Source organism: Thunnus maccoyii, chromosome 13, assembly GCF_910596095.1.
Source record: "Thunnus maccoyii chromosome 13, fThuMac1.1, whole genome shotgun sequence".
Taxonomy (NCBI): domain Eukaryota; kingdom Metazoa; phylum Chordata; class Actinopteri; order Scombriformes; family Scombridae; genus Thunnus; species Thunnus maccoyii.
In genome coordinates, this window is record NC_056545.1 from 10,109,557 (window position 1) to 10,131,805 (window position 22,249).

Here is a 22,249-nt window from a genome sequence, read left to right on the forward strand (position 1 = left end):
GAAGCGCTTCATTTAATCTAAACAGAACACTACACAAGCTGATAAAACGTCACTGACAGTATTTTGCTTTATTGCTGATTAAATGACCAGTTATGTTTTGGAGTCCTCTGTATATCTGTATGTAAAACCTTTCTGAGTCTGTGAATGTATCGGTACATGTTTACACTCATTTGCGACTGTTTTATTTATTTTGTACTTGAGTTGAGTGTGTGTGTGTGTGTGAACTTTATTTAAATCTTTCAATACAGTGACACTGAAATCTCACCTCAGAGTTTCTGAGTTCTGAGTGGAGATGGAGATGTGCCAACGCTGCCTTTTCTTTTCCACCGTTGATTCATAAAGACTAAACCTCTGGCTGATTTTGTTATTTAATTTACATACCTATAGTCCTTCTGCACAGGTGTTGTTACTTGTTTTGGCTGATTAGGCTTCTTCTCAGGCCCCAGGACATCTCACTACAACTTTATCATGCTTATTAGGAACAGTCCAAAGCCCCGCCGGCACAATGCTGGCTTGATTTCAAATAGTGCTTTTACACAGAAGACACTTTGACATGTTACAGCAGGGAAAGCACAGGTGTAAATACTGAAATTAACGACGGCTGAATTCCATTTAGCTGCTTCAGTCTCATGGTATTGTGCATGCTAGCTCACTGTCACACTGTCATGACTTACTGGGACGCTCATTAATGTTATTAGTAACACCTGTGATTTTCCTCCTATGACAAAGTCAAAATGTCTGCTGTGAAAACGACCTATTTGGCACAAAAAACGACACATGCTGACCTGAGTGGACTGCTCCATCCGGCAAGTTAACAAACACCATGTGTCCCCACAGCATCATAAACATTACAGACTAATAACCACATTCTGTATCTCACATGGCTTTTATGGTTGAATCCAAAAGGTATTGTTCTGTCTGTGGCAAAACTTGAATAAAAATAAAGTTTACCGCAGCATCTCCACTACCTGTCACTGTTTGATTATCAGCTGATAAGAGATTGTCTCATACTCTACTTCCACTTCAGTTAACCAGTTTTCCCACCCTTTGCTGCCACAAAACAAGCAGTAGCACTGGCCAAATGGAGGGCAGCCATCAGTTCATCAAGTCTGGTGACCTCACACCACTTACCACATAATTTCCAGTTTATGACTCGTAAACAGCTTTCATCTCAAAGTCGTAATTAGTCTGGGAAAGTCTTTGTTGAAATGTTTCTGAAAGCTTAGAGTCCGAAATGCCATTTTTTTCAAATTGTCAAGCGATTGCTGACTTAATTATGAACATATGGTATAGAAGTTATTCGCTCTTTTGTTACATGTTACACCTGGATAAAACTTATGGCTTTCTCTTAAAAATACTTTTGGCTGTTAGCAAGAAAGCTATAATTGTCAAATAAATAAAATGTATGGAGAAATGGACCTTTATCTTAAGACTATGGGGTCTAAGACAATGAACAATATTTAAAATGCTGGAAAAATCTACTTTACATGCTGTTATGCACCAATAATTGAAAGACCCTGTTCCTGTACAAGTCTTGTGATGTCCATGTCAACCTGCTCATTCAGCTTGAACATAGCGATAAAAATAATGTAGTAAATAATGTGGAAGAGCCTGAGAACCAATACTTTTTTGCCTCATATCAGCCAAAGTCTGTTGTTCAACGTAATTAAACCCGAGTTTAATAGTGTTATATTGTCAATGCACAGTATTTTTTATTTTTAGGCATTTTTGCCTTTACTGGATAGTAGCTACTGATAGTAGATACTGGAGAGAGACAGGTATAACATGGACGCTCCAATGCCCAGTATTTTTTTAAACTGTCACGCAACCAATTCTGCAACCATGCAACCTTGATGATACTAACGCTCGCAAGCTGTAATCGTGGGAATCTTTCCATCTGTACCATCCATCCCACATGATATGAACGCAGCATCATCTCCTTGGTGTCTGCGGGGGCCTTTAACAGCTTGCTTCATGTGTAGAAAGACGTTTGCTGGTATTTCAAAGTTAAGACTTGTTTTTTTTGTTTGTTTTTCAACCATTTAGGATTTGCAACTGCAAGACAAAGGTTTGGGCTCTAGTAGCTTGAGATAGGCACTTGCCATTTAATTTGAATTGGTGTAGAATAGATCAAACCAAAACGCAGTTCATAGGTGACTGAAGAAAATAATCAGGAGTTGCAACAATTCCTATTACAACCGCAGCGCTCTAATGGTGCTCACTGAGCACTCATCTTTACCAAACAACAGGGTAGAAGCATCAGTACATACTTGTTTGATAAAAACCACTAAGATTAAATCTTCTCAGTGTGTTGGAGGCAGGAATTCATGATATTTAGCTTTCTCACGACAGTAGTTACTATTTAGCATTTAGCAACGCTGAGAAAGGCATCTCTGTGTACACTACATATTCCAGGAATGCTCAATGCTAAAATTCAGATTATATGATTTCCACTGTGTAGGTTTTGGAAACATAACATAATCTGGTTTTAATTTTTAGCAACAGATGTTTTGTATCTGGCTTCATGTTGGACCATTAAATGGAAAAAGAATGAGTCCAGAACAAAGTGCTTGTTTCATAACTTCTTCTTCTTATATATTTATATAGCAGTTGTTTTAACAGGTCAATGGTTGAGATCTAACAGGTAATAATTACACTGGAATGAAACATTGCTTGTTGGGCATCTGTAAAAAGGCATTAGTAGGGAAACTTGGCTCTCACAGGCGCCAAACCATTCCTTAAAAACATGTCCAAAGAAATACACTCTAAGGCATTGGCAGATAACACACAGACAATATTAAGCTTGAAGACAGAGCGAAACACGTGTGGCAAGAACACATACTGAAGTGCAAGCATCATGGCAGGAGTCCGTCGTTTCAAGCGTCTCGCATCCAATCGAAGACTTTTGTTTCCCCCTCGATTGAGAGTCAAAGTGAGTGAGCGAGCAGAGGGAGCGCTAACACCCCGACTCGTCATCATTTGTGCGTCACAGAATTATATAAATAATGACTACAGAGCACAGCATACACACTGGAGCAAACTTAATGCTATCTCTGTCCTTATTTGTCCTTTTGTGTTGCCCAGTGTTAGATGCTGAAGGATATGATTCTACTCAACCAGCTTCAGAAGTGTCAGTTTGTGAAACCTGCAGTCCAACCAGATCTATGGAGCCAGTGAATAACCTATGAGATTTTTAATCTGACAGTTTTAGCACATGAAATGGTCAAATTTTAAGAAAATTCCTTCTGATGTTAGCTTTTGGTAGCTTCAGTCAAAAACTATGAGTATCTACTTTCAAAAAATGATTTCAGCCGAAACACCTTTCTCCTGCCTCCAGGCTGATTGAAGCTTTCTGGCATGTAGCTGCGCCGTAGAGTCGCAGGATTGGTTGACTGATAAGATGATACCCTGCAGCCAGACGTCCGTTAGACTGCAAGATATTTCCACAGTCGCACAACAACGGCATATTTGCATTGACAGTTTTCTCAAGTTGCTTGATGTGCGATCATATTTTAAGGCTACACCTGGCAGCCAATCATCTGGCACATTCACATTTTTTGTCTGATATTGATGCACGTTAACGCAGCTCCACTGTTGAAGCACCATCTGATATTCTGAGGCGTCGAGGGAAAGACTGGAGTTCATGGAAACGACGACTCCTGTGCGTCAGGTTTGTCGTTCCTGGATGGACGTTGATTTAGATTTTTGCGTCAGGTCTTCAGGTGATGTAGCAGGAAGGTCAAAATGACTGTTTGCAGTTCCTTTTTTGATTTTGCCGGTAGTGTGTGTCCGGTAAAATCCCAATTATACATCACTCACTGATTTTTAAAAAAAGGTAACCACCACAAAATCCACTGACCATATTTCAAATTTCAGTCCAGTAGAAGCTGAATGTCTTTTCATTTGGTGTTATGTTTAAAGCCCAACCAGACTGAATGTGATTGCAATCGAAGGGACTCAATCTGGTTTATTTATGGACAAATGCAACATTACCTCCGGATATTAACATGGTCACCACTGGATCCAAAAGTAACCGAGTAGAAATCGTTTACCAGGCTGAGCGCTACTGTGATTCTGTTGGAGTGGTGAGCTGAATACTGAAGAGTTCAATCCCACCTTAACAGGAAGCTACAGTACAGTGTAGTCTTTTTCTAGCATGAAACACCTAAAACACCGACTCTGTGGTCCAGCAGATACAGTAACTGTCGCAAACTACACAAAGCTTTTGCAGGTCAACTTGCTGACATATATGACACCTGAAATACTACTGAAAGAATACCAAAACAAACCAGCTGTGTGAAAAAAAAACACAAGTATATCAGAGTGAAATATGTTTTGTGTAGCAGTTCCAGATAATTTTCTTTGTCAGATCTCCCATATTGAGTGTCAGTCAGCACCAGTGTGTGCAAAGTCACCGTCTCTACAGAAGGTTTGTACCAAGGTCAGGTAATATGGATCGATTAGTAGGACAGAGCTAATAAAACAAATGCATGAATAAATAGAGAAACTGATGGATATTTGTCTATTTATATATGAATCTATACAATGTTTATTCTGTGTTTATTTACTGATTTATGAATTTCAACATTTATTTATGTATTGATTTAGTTCTGTCCTAAAATTCTTCCATATACACACCTGCTCACTGGATACAAACAGTGACAGACTGGGCTATTTGTGTAATGTGACTGTAGTGACTGTGTGAGGAACAGCGTTGTTCTGCCTCCATTTCCTGTGCCACTGAAAATCCACTGTGCGTCACTCCTCTTCCTCTTCCTCCTCTTCCTCCTCCTCCTCCTCTTCTTCCTCCTCTTCCTCCTCCTCTTCATCATCCTCATCTTTGATCTCAAGGTATTCCTCCTCCTCCTCCTCCTCCTCCTCCTCCTCTTCTTCTTCTCCGTCCTCTTCATGAGAATCAGATTTCTGCTTCCCCTCTTCCACTAACTCCTCCTCCACTTCTGCCAACAGCTCCTCCTCTTCCTCCTCTTCCTCCTCCTCCTCCTCTAAGACATCCCTCTCCTCCTCATATGAGGAGATGGGCGAGTACTGCGGGAGGTCGAACACGTGCGGGCTGCTGGGAGCATCTGTGCTGCTGGGGGGAGGTGAGGTGGGAGGCGCAGAGACAGGAATAGTGATGGGTACCGGGATGGAAAAAGCAGGAAATGACTCGGAAGCACACATGCCAGCGCCGGCGCTGATCTCCTGGTCCCTCTTGGTGGTCTTGTTCACACTTGTAGTGGTGTTAGAAGCAGCAGAGGGGATGACGGCCATTCCCAGCCCCGAGGTTAGGGGTCTGGGTTCGGGAGTGTATTCTCGGATCTCCCCTGGCTCCAGCGGTTCGGGCCCACAGGGGTCGTGCTCACTGCAGGACAGCTTGCCATCCAGCTTGGAGATGAAGAGCAGGCCGTCGCGGTGCTGGCAACAGTAGGAGCTGGGGCACATCTCACAGAAAGACGCCGCGTCCTTACCGCATATGTCGCACTGGTGCCACGGACATTCCCAACGTCCTACAACGAATATACAGACACAGACAAGAACGTCAAGGCAAGCAGGAGGATGCCAAGATAACCATGACTTAAAATTTTACTTTATTTCTTTGAATCTCTGAAAGTTCAATTAAATATTAAATTATGAAATGTAAAAACACTTAAAAATATTTTAGTAACGTTGCTAAATGGCTAGTACTTAATTCTGTTTGTAAATATTATTCACTTCTAAAATTTGTATTAATTTGTACAATTTTTAGGTACTTGTACTTTACTCAAGTATTTCCCTTTCCTGCTACTTTACTTCATACTTAAAACAAAATTTCAGAGGGAAATATTGTCCCTGTCACTCCTCTACATGTACTTGAAAGCTATAGTTACTATTTATTTAAGGATCAAGGTTTTACATACAAAATATATGATCAGCTTATAAATATGATGCACTGTCACAGATAAAACTACCCGAGAGCGTGAAGTAAAATTAGCTAGCAACAACATAAAATGCAGCTTACGCATTAATGCATCAATAATTATAATAATTATATTACAATAATACAGTTTAACAGTGATGGAGGTCATTCCGCTGCCTAATGAGTACTTTTTTTTGATACTTCAAGTACATTTTTCTGCTGAACGTCTTACATTTTTTTAATTAAGTAATTAATTTACTTTTACTTGTAGTAGATTATTTTTACCATGAGGTATTGCTTCATCTGCTCAAGTAAAAGATCTGAATAATTCTTCCACCACTGGCCAAAGCAAGAAGAAGTTGGATGCAGGTCAAACAGGTGGATGCATAAACTCAAAGCTCTGCTACTCTCTACATGTCGCACTAACGCAAGACACAATTCAAACTTTTGGTTAAGCTAAAGAATAAAAATGTCTTCTCTTTTAATTATTTATTTGACCCATTTACTGTAGTTCCCTCTTTTTTGCTTGTTTTTCACTCTCTTTCTCTCTTTTACCTCTACCCTTACACACACACACACACACAGTGCAAAAAGAAAATCTAACTATAAAACTGTAACCCTGTACCTTGAACTTGTGTTTTCTGTTTAATTTGTCATGTTTACATAACAAAGAAAGACATCCCAAAATGGAAAAAAAAAATTATCATGTAGGTAGGAAACGATGGCTGAATTAATCAATTCATCAGTCATCAGAACTTCATCAACAAGAATCTGGTTTTGGGTTCTTGTGTCAATGCAGAGTGACTGACCTGCAGGCCTCTTGGTGAGGTTGAGGCAGTCAGCGTGATAAACTTTGGGACAACCGGGTCTCTTACAGGAAACCATCTGTCCTCCGTCTCCGCAGCTGAAACACTCATCCTCTCTTTCTTTGGTCACCACCGTCTTGTTTTTCTTCTTGCCGTGGCCCCTCCTCTTCATTTTACGACCTTTGTCTTCAGATGGAGGGTTGTTCTGGGTTGCAGGAGGAGAAAGATTTTAATTGACCAGTTATCCTTTCAAGAGTGAGGCAAGTTTGTATAGAACATTTCAACAACAAGAGGCATCAAGACAGAATGTAAAAGCAGCATAAGGCAATATAAAAAGACATTTACATACAAATAAAAAGTGTTAAATTGGAAATAAAATTAAGCTAAAAGAGTACGTTAACTTTTTATGAGCTTCCTGATAAATTAATAACAAAGTAACAAGATCAGTGGCAGTACTTTTATGGTGGTTTTGAGAAGACTTCTTGTGAAAAATGCACTTTATGGTCTGATGTGTTTAACAATATGTCAAACTTTATAACAATAACAAGTTGTTATTTGATGTGTGTCATTCCCCTAACCTTTGGCCTGACGCCCAGGAAGCCACTGCAGTTTGGTGCTCCACATTTACAGACCGTCTTCCCGTTCCCCAAACACTCCAGGTTGTAGTTGAATGTAAGCTCTGTGCCTAAACAGATACACACAAACAACTGAAAGAGGTTGCAACTTTGGGAGATATCTTCTTGATTTGACTTCAGACTACTGAGGCCTCATTTGAGCTTCAGTTAGGGTTAAACTGGTGGTTGAAAAAATGGTTTCAGAAATGCATTTTTACACAATGAAGACTGTGGATGTTGTTCTCCATCTCTAGGGATCATTTCACAGCCAGTATGGTATGGATTCTAAAGCATGTCAACACAATAAGCCTAACATGAAACCAAAAAAATGTTTTTAATATTTATAAATCTCTCAAAAAATAACTCAATATCTCCCTGTGAAAGTACATCATTTTGTTGATTTCTCCATTAAACAGGTGTCTTTACTTGTTGACTAAAGTGGCTTTGACCTCTTCTGTATCTCACATAATCAAGAAAGAGCAGATGTGTCTGATATTCAGAAACTTGATGCTCAAAATCAGATTCTTCCTAAAACAGTTATTGACAGTTGATTCATTAATAAACCACCTGACTTTAGTAACTATCATTATTTTCAGCTCTAAGCAAGGCAGCGAACCTGCGGCAACGTCAACGAGAGCGAACAGTCCGACCCGCGTGTCTCCGCTCACCGTCCACTTCTGGGTCTCACAGTTTGGCTGACAGCAGTGGTTCATGAAGCGAGCCTCGTTCCCCTTCGGCCCAGCATCAATGATCCGATCCTAACACACAAACACAAAGATGCCAATAAGAAAGACAATTGGACATGTCTTGTCCAAACCTTCATCTACTTGCATTCTGTTAAATGTGATGATCATGTGACTTGGCCAGTGACCCATACTCTAACAGCATTAGATTGGGGGCTGGAGTTTTGTGGCAGCAATACAACCAGTGCAAGCAGCACTCTGAAAATTTCATATTCTTCTTAATTTTGTAATGCATTTTGTCCATCTATATGGTAATTTTGTGCCCAGTGCACATGATGTGCAGGTGGGAAAAAAGATTCACTCAATCAAATTCAAATTCAGGCAGCACAAAGAAATTAGTATTTTGGTGGAAACTGGTTGTTAGAAGTTGTGCTGAGAATATAGGTGTCAGAGCCACATCTGTTTCTGGAGAAAAGTCACTCAGCTGGCAAACTGGTGATTCTGTGTTAAAGGGGCAAACTAAAAATTCGGAGGAAAGGTGCTATAAGTATGGAATAATGCTTAAAATGTTAATAAACAATTCTACTGAACTGTGTTTACATTGGCAGAAAAAAAGTTATACGTGATTGTAAAAGGTATGTCGGTAAAGCAGTCTGCGTTGATCTATAGATTAATAAGATCAACAGGGAACAAGGTAGTGAAGGTTATTAAAGCCAAAATACCTCAACATGAGGTGTCATCAGTAGATACTTTGGGACATGGCTGCTCTTGAAAGCTTTAACACACACACAAACACAGACACACACACACAAGCTGTACCTTATCCAGAGTTAGCATGTAGAAGTTACAGATGTCATGCTCCTGGGCGTGTCTGATTCTTGACCTGCACTCCTCCTCATCAATAACCTCCCCGACGTACTCGCTCACAAATTGACCCTGACAGAAAAACACAGGGAACATTCATTATTCAGTGTGGATCCAGTCCCACTGAGCAGCAATAACACCTCCTGATGGGAATTCCGCAGTCAGTAGCAGTGGTATTGCCAGTATTCAAGTCAAGTCAAGTCAAGTCAAGTCAAGTCAAATCACATTTATTTATAGAGCACATTTAAAAACAATGTAAGTTGACTAAAGTACTGTACAGAATAAAATCAGGCAATAAAAACAGAAGACTTAAACAAAACAACCACATCACAACAACCACAAAAATATAACAACACAAATCAACAAACATGGCTGAGGCTTAGAATAAGAACCATTTCAAGTGGATCCAAACACTAAAGAATTAAAGTGCGAGGGGGAGAGGGGAGATAGAGAGGGGGGTGCTGTTCCACGGTCTAGGGGTTACACGAGCAAAGGCGCGGTCCCCCCTGAGCTTAAGATTTGTTCACAGACAGCCAGGAGCCCCAGGTTAGATGACCTGAGAGTCCTGGAGGTGGAATAAGGGGTTACAATGTCAGAAATATAGGAGGGGGCCTGCCCATTTTGGGCTTTAAAAACAAACAGTAGAATCTTGAAATGTATCCTGAACCGCACTGGAAGCCAGTGGAGAGAGGCCAGCGTAGGGCTAATATGGTCTCTCTTCCGGCCACCCGTCAGGAGTCTGGCAGCGGCGTTCTGGACCAACTGCAGGCAGGATAGGGACGACTGACTAATCCCTTTGTACAGGGAATTAAAGTAGTCTAAGTGGTAGGAAATGAAAGAATGGATATCTTTTTTAAAGTCTTTGAATGAAAGGAAAGACTTGATTTTAGCAAAAGTGTGGAGCTGAAAAAAGCTAGCTTTTACTACTGCATTGACCTGCTTGTCAAACTTTAAAGTGGAGTCAAATATTATCCCAAGGTTTTTCACATGGGGTTTGACAAAGGTGGACAGGTTGCCAAGGCTGTCAGAAATCGATTTGGTGGAGTCAGAGGGACCAAATAGGACAACTTTGTTCGTTCTGCTTTCGTTTAAATGCAGGAAATTTTGTGCCATTCAACACTTGATGTCCTCAAGGCAGTTCATAAGACTGAATAGATTGCACTGGTTATTTGATTTCAGAGGGAGATGAATAGCAATGGAAGGAAATGTTGTACTTTTTGATGATTTGGATGATTTGACCAAGGAGAAGCATGTAAACAGAGAACAGGATGGGACCTAGGATGGAGCCCTGTGGGACACCACAGGAGAGACTAGCTGGGGGAGTGGAAGAATTGCCTATGTTGACAGAGAAGCTTCTATTACTGAGGATGCAAACCAATTTAAAGCAGAGCCAATCACACCAACCCCATACTGGAGACAGTTGATTAAAATGTTATGGTCTACTGTATCAAACACCGCGCTGAGGTTGAGTTGAATCAGGAAAGCACAGTCACTGGAGTTGACGGAAAAGAGCAGGTCATTGGATACTTTCAACAAGGCAGATTCTGTGTTAAACCAGACTGGAATTTTTCCAAAATGTTAGTAGTAGTAGTAGATGTAAGTAGGGCAGGAATTGATAGAGGATAACCCTTTCAAGAACTTTTGATAAGAATGGGAGTTTGGAGATCGGTCAATAGTTACTAGGCAGGGTGGGGCCAAGGTTGGGTTATTTCAAGAGGGGTTGGACCAATGTGTGTTTGAAGCAGGTTGGATTAGTACCAGTGGCCAGGGAGCTGTTTATTACGGAGAGGATGCTGGGACCAGCTGTGTCAAAGACGTCCTTCAGGAGAGAAGTGGGAACCAGTAATAATATTAGTAATAATAGTGGTGTAGTAACCTTCTTGATGTCATGGACACAGCGGAGCCCCCAGCCTCGAGACAGCGTCCTGAAGATCTCCACTTGGCTGTACTGACGCTTGGTGAACGCCTGGTTCAGACACCGCTCACCTGCCGGGCAAACCTGCAAGTTCAGAGAGTCATTTTCAAAATTTTGGAAATTTATCTTTTACAGAATATATTACATATTTGACACGCCCGAATCTGATCCAAAATATGCGAGTGGACAATGTGAACGACCCAAGGAACAAACATATGTTCAGCTCAAGTCAACTACTTTCCACTATCATTTAACATACTTTGTGATGTGTTATGATGATGCACTCAACATATTGAATGAGTGTGTTGAGTGAGGTGTTTCTGTACCTGCGGGTGGCATTCATAAAGCAACATGCGGTTGATGCACTCCGAGTCCATCCCACATGGGCTCTCGTCTGTCGCCTTACAGTTACAGCGAGGGATCTCTGATAGGTCAGCTGTGAAGATCTGAACCTTTCCTATTGGTCGATTCACCTGAAAGAATCACAGAAGTAGAAGCAAACATAAACTCACTGCACATCAGGCCGTGTATGAACATGTAGGTCTTGTTACTGAATGGTTGTGTGAATCCAAGGACGTATGACAAATAGACGATTTAGAATAGATAAACGATTATCTATTTATTTTCAGGTTAATATATCAAGTAATCTTTGCAACCTATTGGGGCTTAGAATTAGTTTGACTTCCTTTTTATGATTTTGTTAGAAGTATTGTATACCAGGGGTTTTCAAAATGTGATTTTGTCACCTGTTTTATTATTCCTTGCTCATCTTACTTCAATTTGGGGGATAATACAATTACCATAAAGCTTTGAGGATGTAAACAGGAGGTATCACGTTAGGCTACAACTTGAGCCCCATTGTTTTTAGCATGTATTTGTTTACATTTTGGCATATTGGCACCATTAAAAGTATACCAAATTAGCTATTAGCAGTTCCGGTTTGCAGTGTTGCCATGGATGTACAGACAACCATCACTGGATTACTTTGATACTGAAGAAAAGTTAAAAATGTGATGATTCTCAAGCAAGTTGGACAACTATAGGGAGTGTGTTTTTAATGATTTCTAAGGTGATTTATGGATGTTTATTTGCAATGCACATAATCAAAGATAATGATATCTTCAGGAAGTGTAAATTACATTGAATCTAAAAATATGTGTATCATGTCTGTGTGTTTAGATTTGACTGAGTAATGACTAAAAGAATGTGCTGTTAATTCTCAAATACTGGTCAGCAGTGGCAGAGAGAGTCAAACCTTTAGCAAACATTTATTCTAATTTGCCCTGCTCTCTGGTTACTGCAAACTCAAAACTTCCTCTATGTTTACCTTTTGTCTTGCAAATTGTAACCATATTAACCACTCTACTGCTCTCAGTTTCTCTTTTTAAACACAAATACTTTATTGTTTACTTCCATGACTGAAACTCAACATCTCCTGCAGATTTTTCACATGAGAAGTCTTCCAGTCTTCGCTTTATTGGTAGGCTTTTAATGTAGCAAATCTGACACTCTGGCATTATTTGAAAACCAGCTTTTATATGAGAATTTACAGTAGCTGGAAGGCAAAAGCAGAGATGAATAAATGAGAGGACCACAGCTTCAAAATGCCAGACTCTCACTGGCCTGATCAGATGGATTTCAATGATTTTTGGTAAACAAGAAGCCTGAGTTGGAAACATTCTGGACTGAACAAAGACATGGAGAGAGATCACTATTCATCCCTGCCAGTGTTAGTGCTGTGCTTTATCCAGAAACATCTGTAAAACCACAAGTCTTCTCCAATACCTTAATATGTTTGTACGGAGGAGGCTTCCTGTCGTTCTTTCTGTCTTCTTGAAGCTGCCTAAGCTCCTTCTCTGCCTGCAGCTCACGAAATCGCACAGCCGCCTCCTCCAAAGCTGAGGAAGGAGTTCAGATGTAAAGTCATCATATAGCAGGTACGATCAGAAGACACAACAAACAACATAACAAAACGCTACATTAAAAAACTAAATTTAATTAAAGAAAATAAATGGCGACCTTCACTTTCCCTATCTGTTAAAGAGGCGATTTAGCTGAACACACAAGATACCTTTCTTGTAGGTGGCATCAACACCTTTCCCCATCTTTTCTTTGCTGTTGGCGTCTACATCCATATAAGGGAAGACCCTGGCCTGGTAGGTCCACAGGTAGTCATTGGAGCCAAAGAAGTGAACTGGGAACTCCCCGACATCATGCCTCATCCGCTGGATGTTCTCTGGGATCGTTTTGGGATGGCTGACCTCTGCAGGCCACCACCTTTACAAAGCAGAAACAAACACAAAAAGAACAGAACTGTAGACACATGGTAGATTAAGGATTTAAAGAGAAGTGCTTGTTAATTGTACAGGACTACAGATTTGTGTGCGCTGTGTTGAAGGTTTGGAAAAGTTTGAGAAGTCTAGTTTCTCCAGTTCGCCACTGACCTGTACCGCCCGACCTTCACCCAGAGAATGTCCTTGTAGCGAGGTTTCTTCCCTGCCTTGCATTCATTGCAGTACCAGCTGCCTTTAGGCATCTCAATGCTCAGACACTCTCGGTGGAACGCAGCAGGACAGGATTCGCAGCACAGCAGACTGCCACCTGGAGCACAGGAGGAGGATCATTTTAACTGCTGATTATTGTACAGTGTGCTTTATCAGCGAGGTCGACAGATTGTGTATGGTTGCATGTGAGGGTTGGCCAGCAGTTTGGTGAGAGCAACATCAAGTGTACCGCTGTTTGCTTTAATATGTCTTGTCAGTTAGTTAATGGTAGTGAAAGCTGCTGTCGATCAGTCCGTCCATCACGTTTGGTCCTGATTGAAAAATCAGCTTAAGACATGAAAATATGTCAGTGTTGTGTTCATGGCTTGTTTCCGTTGACCCCAAGTGGCCAAAGATTGAAGACAGAGAAACATCTAGCAGCTTAAGAGTCAGATATTTTTCTCAGGAGTTCGTGGAGACCAAACCAGAGCTAAAAGGAGAGTGAGTTTTGAGTGAGTGAGTTCTTCTGCCCCTTTATGGCAAAAAAGTAAATTAATGCAGCTTTAAGGAGTTTTGTTTGACTCAGTAAATACAAGTCCAGTCACTTTATTACACTATCACTTGATCTTGGTCCCAGCAACAGAAGTTATTTACAATTTGTCCAGAAAAAATCTGTGAGAAAAAAAAAGTCCTGCATTCTGTTGATCACTTGTACTCACTTTCTTTACAAGGTTTTGGACTTTCATCAGGTAACATTTATATTGAGAGTATGCAGGATTGTTTAAAATGTTTTATCATGCATGCATGGTATGCATGATAAGATTGTGTTGTTTATTTGGATTGGGCTTCAATAAATCTGGCTACATCAGGCTGAGATTATTCCACATCTTCATAAAACCATACCTTCAGTGCAGACGAAGCACCAGCTGACATTGACGTGTTCGTGGTTTTTGACACCGCGGCGGGGGGTGAAGTGGTTGGGACAGACGATGCTGTTGTTAGAGAGCACAACGCTGCCTGCTGCCATGCAGAGGTCTGTAGCATGGTAAGCCACCGGGCAGCGCACACACCGAACCAGACGACCTACAGACAAACACAAGAGAACAAGTCAGAGCACGGAAGGTCCACAAAACAACACAGATAGCAAACAGACGAACAAGCAATCTACCTTTGGAGATGGAGGAACTGTTGGGATTGGCGATGAAGCAGGTGAGACAGACATGGATCGAGCAGCGGAAGCCTCGGTTCACAGGTGCGGTCGGGGCAAAGCTGGCGATACACTCCCCGTGGTAAAACTTCCCACACACAGGAATCATACAGCGCCGCACATCCTCACCGCGCTTCTTACACACAAAGCAGGTGTGGATACCTGAGAGAATAAAAAAACATTATGCTAGAAAGTTAAATATAAATCATTCGTACCTGTACATGTTAACGACTATTTAAAATGTATATTTATTTTAAGAGATCCATTACAACAGAAGTATTTTTACATACATAAACATTTTTAAAAATATTAACTTCTGAAAACCCACAACTCATCAACCCTTATATCTTCATAAATAAATGAATAAAACAAACAATAAAAATAAATAATCTAAATTAGTTCATCAGCAATCAATCAAAAGTAAATACATAAAAATACCTGGTGAAGACTTATAGTATCAGGCTTTATCATAAATAAGAATAATAATGTGTATACATTGACGGTGAGTTTTATCAGACAGGTAAAGTGAGTACAAATATTAAGTGTGATACAAGTTCATAGTTATTTTTTAATGTTTATGCAGTCAAAGAATGGACCTGTTTTTGAAAAAAACAGGTCCTGGCGACTCGTTCCTACGGTAATGTGCGATGTTAAGGATTAAAAAAATGGTATAACTAAATTATAGAAATGTATTTATTTATTTAATGTCTATTTTCTACCTTTTCATGTTTTATAATTTTCCACCTGTGGCACTCTCAGAAATGTTATCTTTTTTTAATGTTTCATTTGTCAATCCAAAATTAAAAAGTAGAAATTTGCCAAACTAAAATCTTCATTTTATATTAATCTTACAAACCAAAAATACAATTTAAGAGACATTTCAATGTCCAAATATTCTATTGTAGAATTCTTAAAAAGGAAAATTGGGAAAGAACCAAAACAAAGCTGCACATAGTCGATCATTTATACTCACTTTAATTATGACGTTTTGGTTGTTAGACCATCATCGGATAAAGTTACTCTACTGTACTAATCTTGTTTAAAAATTGGAAAAGCTCAGTATGGAGATTTGTTTGTTTTGTTGTTCCAGACAATGTTTCCTTATAATAATAAAATAATAACAATACATTTAATTTGTACTGCACTTCTCATTCATAGCAACTCGAGAAGGGCATAGAAACTCAAAGGGCTTCAGTATTAATAACATAGATATATTTTACATAGTCCCATAAATAATAAATTATATACGAGAGTGGTTGTGTTTGCCTGCATGAATTTTAGCTGATGAGGGTCTGAGGACAGAAACATCATAAGTAATGTGAGTATAAATGATTGACAGTAATGAGATTTTTTGGTTTTCCAGAGTTTATGATCCGACACACCTGAGTGCCAGAACTTTATAATAAGAGTTAAAATGGAAAATTAAACTGATAAGAGTTACACAGACCTTTGGCCTACTGACAGTTGGCATTAATAGGCTTTATGTATCTATCTATTTTATTGAGTTGCACTGCTTTTATACTGCAGATGTTTTCTCTCAGGCAATAAAGCTTAACCACAGGCGTACCTGATTTGCACTCAGGACAGACGAACTTCCCTTTAGGGGCCTCGGCTAGAGAGATGCAGGGCAGGTGGAAGGCTCCACAGCACTGACCCTCACATAGCAGCAGCTCCCCGGTTTTCTCACACACCTGGGACACAAACACAACCCACCTCAAAATACATATTATAATAAGAGTGATTCAGAGTAGCAGTGAAAGTGATCCTGTGTGCTGGGATTCCTCTTTGTGTGTAGTACGATGGGTAGAGAGAGGTATTATCACAGGATTTTAACAGGCTAATAAAGTATGCATTTAAGCCAATCTGGAACCAAACATCTAATTATAAAAGAAGGAATCTCTGTATGTCTGTCTGTCTGTATATGTGTCTTCACGTATCTCAACAACTGCTCATCCGATCGACTTGGCAGGTGTATTGCTTAGGATCCAAGGAAGTACAGTGTCAAATGTGAAGTTGTTTGGATGAGGGGATCTCGAGAAATATATAAAAATACCCAATGAACAACATTGCTTCTGCTTCTTCTTCTGCCCGTGGAGTCAATGAGAGGAAATACAGACAGCGCCACTCTGCCATTGCAACCCACATTGTGGTCGGAGGTGGAATTACATCCGTAGTGATAAGAACGAACATAGAGAATGATTTGAAGAGTCAAGCTCTACTATTCCCGTTCCTCATGTGGTGGCCAGTCGGTATGTACGTTCAAGACATAGCACAGGATGTCTCAGGCATGTTCTGAACGGGCACTACAGTTCATCTGATCAACTTCAGCTCAGCTTCTGATCAGCTTCCGTCTTCTGATAGTCCGCACAAGGGGCGTTTAAGGGGCATCGGTAAATTGTAGTGTCTACTGATAATCTGCATGAGGCACTGTTCTCTCTAGGTATTGAGAAATCTGCCTGGTCCGAACAGGCACATTTTGAACAGGCACTGCACTAGTCAACCAAATAACATTGTTCTCCACAATAAAGAAAATATTTCTGAATTTTCATCTTCCAGCAGGAGTCTCTTTACTTCAAACCTTATGAGTGGGATATGTTGTGCCTAACCAACTTTGCCGTATTAACTAAAGAAAACATTAAATTATACTGTTTGCACTTGCACTGTTTACATAAGATAATCACTGCTAAAATAAATCTTGAAATGTCCATCAGTAAATAAGGCTCAGAAGAAAAACTTTCTCTCTTCTGAACAAAACAGCTCTTTCTTTGTCCATCAGTAAATTAGGCTCTGGGGAAAGCTCACCTGGCATATGTTCTCCTTCATGGACGCTGGGCCTCCTCGGTCCCCTATGATCTTCCTTGAGGGCAGAAGCGGGTCATCGCACAGCGACAAGTCGTCCTTCATGGAGGAGAAGCTGTGATCCAAACTGGACGGGTCACCCTAAGGAGAAAAAAAAATGAAGTTTAATAATGATAGATTTTGTACTTTGAGATGCGCTTGCAGTAAATCATTTTAATACAAGCAACAGTTCCACATACTGAATAAACAGTAGAACCACAATTCTGTGAAAAGCAAACGTGTCCTCTGACCTCTGACTCTGCTGTGTCCTTTTTGACCTCCTGAGACTTATTGTCGTCTGGTTGAAGAGCATCATCGTCATCTGCTGATGTCGTTTCAACCTGGTTGGGTTCGGGTGGTTCCGGCAGTGGAGTGGAGGGAGCAGGAGTGCTGGGAGTGGGATCGGTCTGAATGGAAGGTGTGGGTGGACAGGTGGAAACCTCTGGGGTGGTCGGTGGGGAACTGGATGCTGTAAGCTGCTTACTCTTTGATTTTAAAGAAGGTGGTGGACCAGAATCTAGGTGTAAGAAAGACGTGTTAGCACCACTTATCATAGGCAAGACTAAAGGTGGCTCATCACAGCTGGTTATTAAAGTCATAACACTGCAGGAAATCTCTATCTAAAGCTATTTATTTTTGATTCTGGGTCATTTTAAATCACACTTTTCTTATGAGAGTCAAATTTATTAGATAATACTGTTCTGTCTGGAAATTCAACATGTCTTTTCTTTAATTTTCTAAAGTTGGGATATGTTTCTGTTTGCTTTATTTGTGAATATTATACTTCTGGAAACAAGGGAAATAACTTTTCAGAAAAAAAAGACATGAGAGTGTAAAAAAGTACACGATGGAGAAGAGGGATATTGATAAGTTTATTATGAACTGCACTTGTGGTGTAATATCAACTGTTTGAAATTGAAATATGAACTATTTGGGTCACTGACCTGATTGAGGAGCAGGATTTGAATTGTTCTTCAATGTTTTGACCTGTGACAAAGAAAAATATCATCACAAATTATTTCTGCCAGGCCAAGCTGCAAAATACAAAGCATTGTTGAATGTATCCCTATTCATGATATTCTGCTCAAGAAAGAACACAAATAAACGCCTGTAAGATTTTTTTCTTTCTTTAAGATCTGATCACTGATCCTGAATAGCTTTGATCCTCAAAAATTACATCCTCTTCACTGAGGGTCTGTGTGGTATGAGGCTTGTTTAGGTTATGAAATGCACGATTTCATTTTGTGGAAAGTCGTCGTCATTAAGTGACTGTTAAGTGCTGCTTCAGGAAACGTGTGCAAATTCAAATTTAAGTGTAAATACACATGTACCAGATAAACCATAGATGACTAAATGTACACACAACAGCACATGCCCATCTTGTACCTTCTTCTTGGGGCCTGTTGAGGCCTCGGCCTCCAGACAGTACTCTAAAATCTTCTGAGTGGGTTTCCTCTTCCGCTTCTTCTCCAGCAGAGGAGCGTTTCCTGAGAATGAGATGTCACAGCCAGCGTAGCATGAAACATAAAGATGTTTATCGAAGGCATATTAAGAGTTTTGTGTGGACTGTGAAACACTCCACACAAGAAAATTACAGTTCATAACAAAATCATCCGGTAAAGATGAAAGCCTTTTTTGTGATCACTATTTTGCATGAATGTAGGAAGATGATGTCCCTATTTTCAATCCGTCCACCTAAACTGTGAATAGTTGATTGTTTCTCCCGCCGGTGAAACAGCTGTCAATGGTCACAGATAACAAACCTATTTAAATAGCTGACATTATCTAACTGACAAGAAAGAAACCTCTGGAAAAAGCAGTAAGTGGATCTTGAGTTAAGATCAAATTATCTGTGAAAGAGGTCAGACTGTACATGATAATACAACACACTGTATCACAAATACTACTTTGTCCTTTTTTTGGCTTTAAAACAAGATTTGCATCTTGTGCCGCAAACCCCTACATGGTGCTAAAAAATAATCTAAGAATATTAGGCTATATGCTTCTGCTCCAGTGTGCATATATAAATATAATAACAGGTGGACACTTGAAACTCTTCTTACTTGTCAGGTTAGCCATACATTTTCAGGATCCCTCAATAGCTTCAACCGAGCAACCAAACTGGACAATAATCTGTTCAAAGTGTTCATGTAATGTCCATGTTAGATCAGCACCAGCTTTGTGCAGAACAAAAACTGATTTTTTCTTATGTTTTGCTTTTTTAAACTCTTTTTAAATACATCATTATACTTCTGTATCAAAGCCATACAGTATTTGTTACTGGAATAACTGACACAATTATGATAAAACTATATACAAAATGTAGCTGAGCTTAGCACCCACTTTGAATAACACACCCAGGGCTAATTAAGTCAAGTTTTGAAACACCAGTTTAACCAGTTGACTTAACATACAGTGTAAGTCTCATTTAATAAAATGGTTCATGGTCTTACAGTCTATAGTTCAGAGTTCCACCTGAAACACAGAACAAGCAAATTCCTATAATTTCCTTATTCACATTGACACATGCGGTAATTATTTAGTGCTTGTGTGGGCAAGGATGACGTCCTTTAAATACATTAAAGTGCATCATTTGTATCCAAATACATTTTACAAGCACAATGTATTAGGAGCAGTTTGTGAAACAAATACACTCTCTCAGGAAATACATGTGCTGCATTCAGTTTTCAGCATTTCAGCCTTGTTAACAAAATACTGATTTTATTCTAGTTCCAGTTATGTGTTTGATGGTTATGGTTTTATGTACAGTGGATGCTGGAATTCATGTGCAAAATAATATGTTTATCTGTGTCTGAATACCACTGTGTCATCTCTGCATACAAAAATGTAAGCCTTAAAATACACTATGCAGCCATAAGTATCTGGACACCCTGTCCACATTCTTTTGTCTACTTTTGGTCTGGGGATATTTCTCAGTAATTGGGCTAGACAGCTTTGTACCAACGAAGGGAAATATTAATACTACACCATACAATTATATTTTAGACAATGGAGAGCTTCAAACTTTGTGGCAACAGTTTGGAGAAAGCTCTTTTCTGATTCAACATGACAATTCCTCCGGGCACCAAGCCAGGTCCATAAATAAATGGTTTTCCCAGTTGGGTGTGGAAGAACTTCACAGGGCTGCACAGGGCTCTGACCTCAACTCCATCTAACACCAGTGGGTTAAACTGGAACACTGACTGCGAGCCAGACCTTATCGCTCAACATCAGTGGCTGATCTCACTAATAATCTTGTGGCTGAATGGGAGTAAATCCCCGTAGCCAGGTTGCAAAATTTGGTGGAAAGCCTTCACAGAGGAATGGAAGCTAGTATATCAACAATTGGATACCCATTGTTTCGGAATGACGTATTCATCAGTTGCATATGGATGTAATATTTGGGGGTTTCCATATCAGTACTTTGTTCAAATGTCCATATACAGTACCAGTCAAAAGTTTGGAGTTGTTTTGGCATTTAAGTGTATCAACACTGACCAAGAAGATTTTCCTTTGACTGTTTTCCCAGACATTCTTTGTGACTTTTGCAAATAATGAAACGATGGCTCACCGTTGTCTTTGACGAGGCCTTCTGACAGTGAAGGTTCAGCTTCAGGTGGAGGGGTTAGCGTGTCGATGGAAAGCACCGATGCATCTTGGGGAGACGTGTTTTCAGTGCTGGGAATCTGTAGTTCAGAAGGTGTTGTTACAGGGATTTCCTCAGGAGGTGGAGTCTGTATTTCAGGAAGTAAATTCAAAGATGGGTGGTCTCGTGCGTTCTTGTCCGATACCGGGGGTTCGGAAATGGAGGTAATGGGTTGAGTGGCCTGAGAAAACAAATGGCCTGATGTCAATGCAAGTCAGTGATACAAGTTTTATGTCTAACTGCAAAAAGTGAAATTGGTTGCTTTATGCCATAGTATTATGCATATATAACAACATGTAATTATAAAGTTACAACAGATCTTACTTTGTATGATTTTTACCTTTCCAATCGACTGGAGAGGCTTTTTGGTTTTCTTCCTCGTGGAGAAAATCTGATCGTACTCTTCAGTCCATTCAATAAGCCGCTTGCTTGGTTTTCTTATTCGTTTATGTCCTGAGAAAGACATACGAAGACACTAGCTATTGTTACTTTTTGTTGTTTATGGTGTATTACATACAGTAATAGAGAATGAAGATTATTATAAATCTCACCATAGAGGTTACACTGATTATTCTGAACCACATAGCCCTTTGTCAGTTGACTTTACTGTTGACATACTTGATGAAATAAAAATAATCTAAATTGAAACGGTCTCATCTCTATGGAAGCTGAGAACAGCCATGCTTGCAATTATTTTTTTAAAGCCATTATCTCAAGATCACGAGTTAATTTATCTCGTTATCTCAAGAAAACAAAAGGCCAATTTCTCGAGATAATTTATCACAAGATTTATCATGGGTGGAGCACATTCTTATTTGTTCATTCCTGTCTTCTTCTCTCCATGTCTCCCTCGAGTATAGCTCAACTATTTAGATCAAGCACAAGAAGCCTTCAAGTGGCTTGTAAGGGCATGGGTTCAAATCTGTCATACGTCGGTTCTTATTCCCTCTCTCCACCCCACTTTCCTTTCTCTTATTAAGTCCAATAAAATGAAAATGCTTGAAAGGTATTGTTTGATACTTCTCCTACATGAAACATCCCCTCATATTATGACCAGGAGTTAATCAAACAGCCATTTCGCAGTTACACAGATGTCATTAAGAAAGATGCTGTTGATAATAATGGGTACTCCTTGATCTGACATTTTCAGCTTGAATCAGTTACTACAGTTGTCAAGGCGCCATCCATGCATGCTGGCATGGCAGTCCTGATCTCTGATGAATAAGAGGAAACAACCTTTTGTTCTCTCGTGGTAACAGGTTGATTATCTCATTATCTTGAAATGATAAAGTTTTTT

At 39.8% G+C, this 22,249-nt stretch overlaps 1 protein-coding gene across 6 annotated transcripts in view; it reads right to left on the reverse strand.

Moving 5' to 3' along the window:
• Positions 1 to 2,570: 2,570 nt before the first annotated feature.
• Positions 2,571 to 22,249, reverse strand: part of nsd1b (nuclear receptor binding SET domain protein 1b) — a 32,681-nt gene continuing 13,002 nt past the window's right edge. For all 6 annotated transcript variants that reach the window (XM_042430859.1, XM_042430857.1, XM_042430858.1 and 3 more), the window contains 19 exons: positions 21,293 to 21,405; positions 20,878 to 21,133; positions 18,693 to 18,793; positions 18,251 to 18,293; positions 17,558 to 17,823; positions 17,271 to 17,408; positions 16,036 to 16,159; positions 14,430 to 14,630; positions 14,165 to 14,344; positions 13,223 to 13,379; positions 12,850 to 13,055; positions 12,564 to 12,676; positions 11,105 to 11,251; positions 10,740 to 10,862; positions 8,819 to 8,935; positions 7,933 to 8,074; positions 7,281 to 7,387; positions 6,706 to 6,907; positions 2,571 to 5,507 (listed from right to left, as the gene is read on the reverse strand). In XM_042430859.1, the coding sequence (XP_042286793.1) occupies positions 4,759 to 5,507; positions 6,706 to 6,907; positions 7,281 to 7,387; positions 7,933 to 8,074; positions 8,819 to 8,935; positions 10,740 to 10,862; positions 11,105 to 11,251; positions 12,564 to 12,676; positions 12,850 to 13,055; positions 13,223 to 13,379; positions 14,165 to 14,344; positions 14,430 to 14,630; positions 16,036 to 16,159; positions 17,271 to 17,408; positions 17,558 to 17,823; positions 18,251 to 18,293; positions 18,693 to 18,793; positions 20,878 to 21,133; positions 21,293 to 21,405 (3,485 nt within the window). In that variant the 3' untranslated portion in view covers positions 2,571 to 4,758. The remainder of the gene's footprint in view (positions 5,508 to 6,705; positions 6,908 to 7,280; positions 7,388 to 7,932; positions 8,075 to 8,818; positions 8,936 to 10,739; positions 10,863 to 11,104; positions 11,252 to 12,563; positions 12,677 to 12,849; positions 13,056 to 13,222; positions 13,380 to 14,164; positions 14,345 to 14,429; positions 14,631 to 16,035; positions 16,160 to 17,270; positions 17,409 to 17,557; positions 17,824 to 18,250; positions 18,294 to 18,692; positions 18,794 to 20,877; positions 21,134 to 21,292; positions 21,406 to 22,249) is intronic.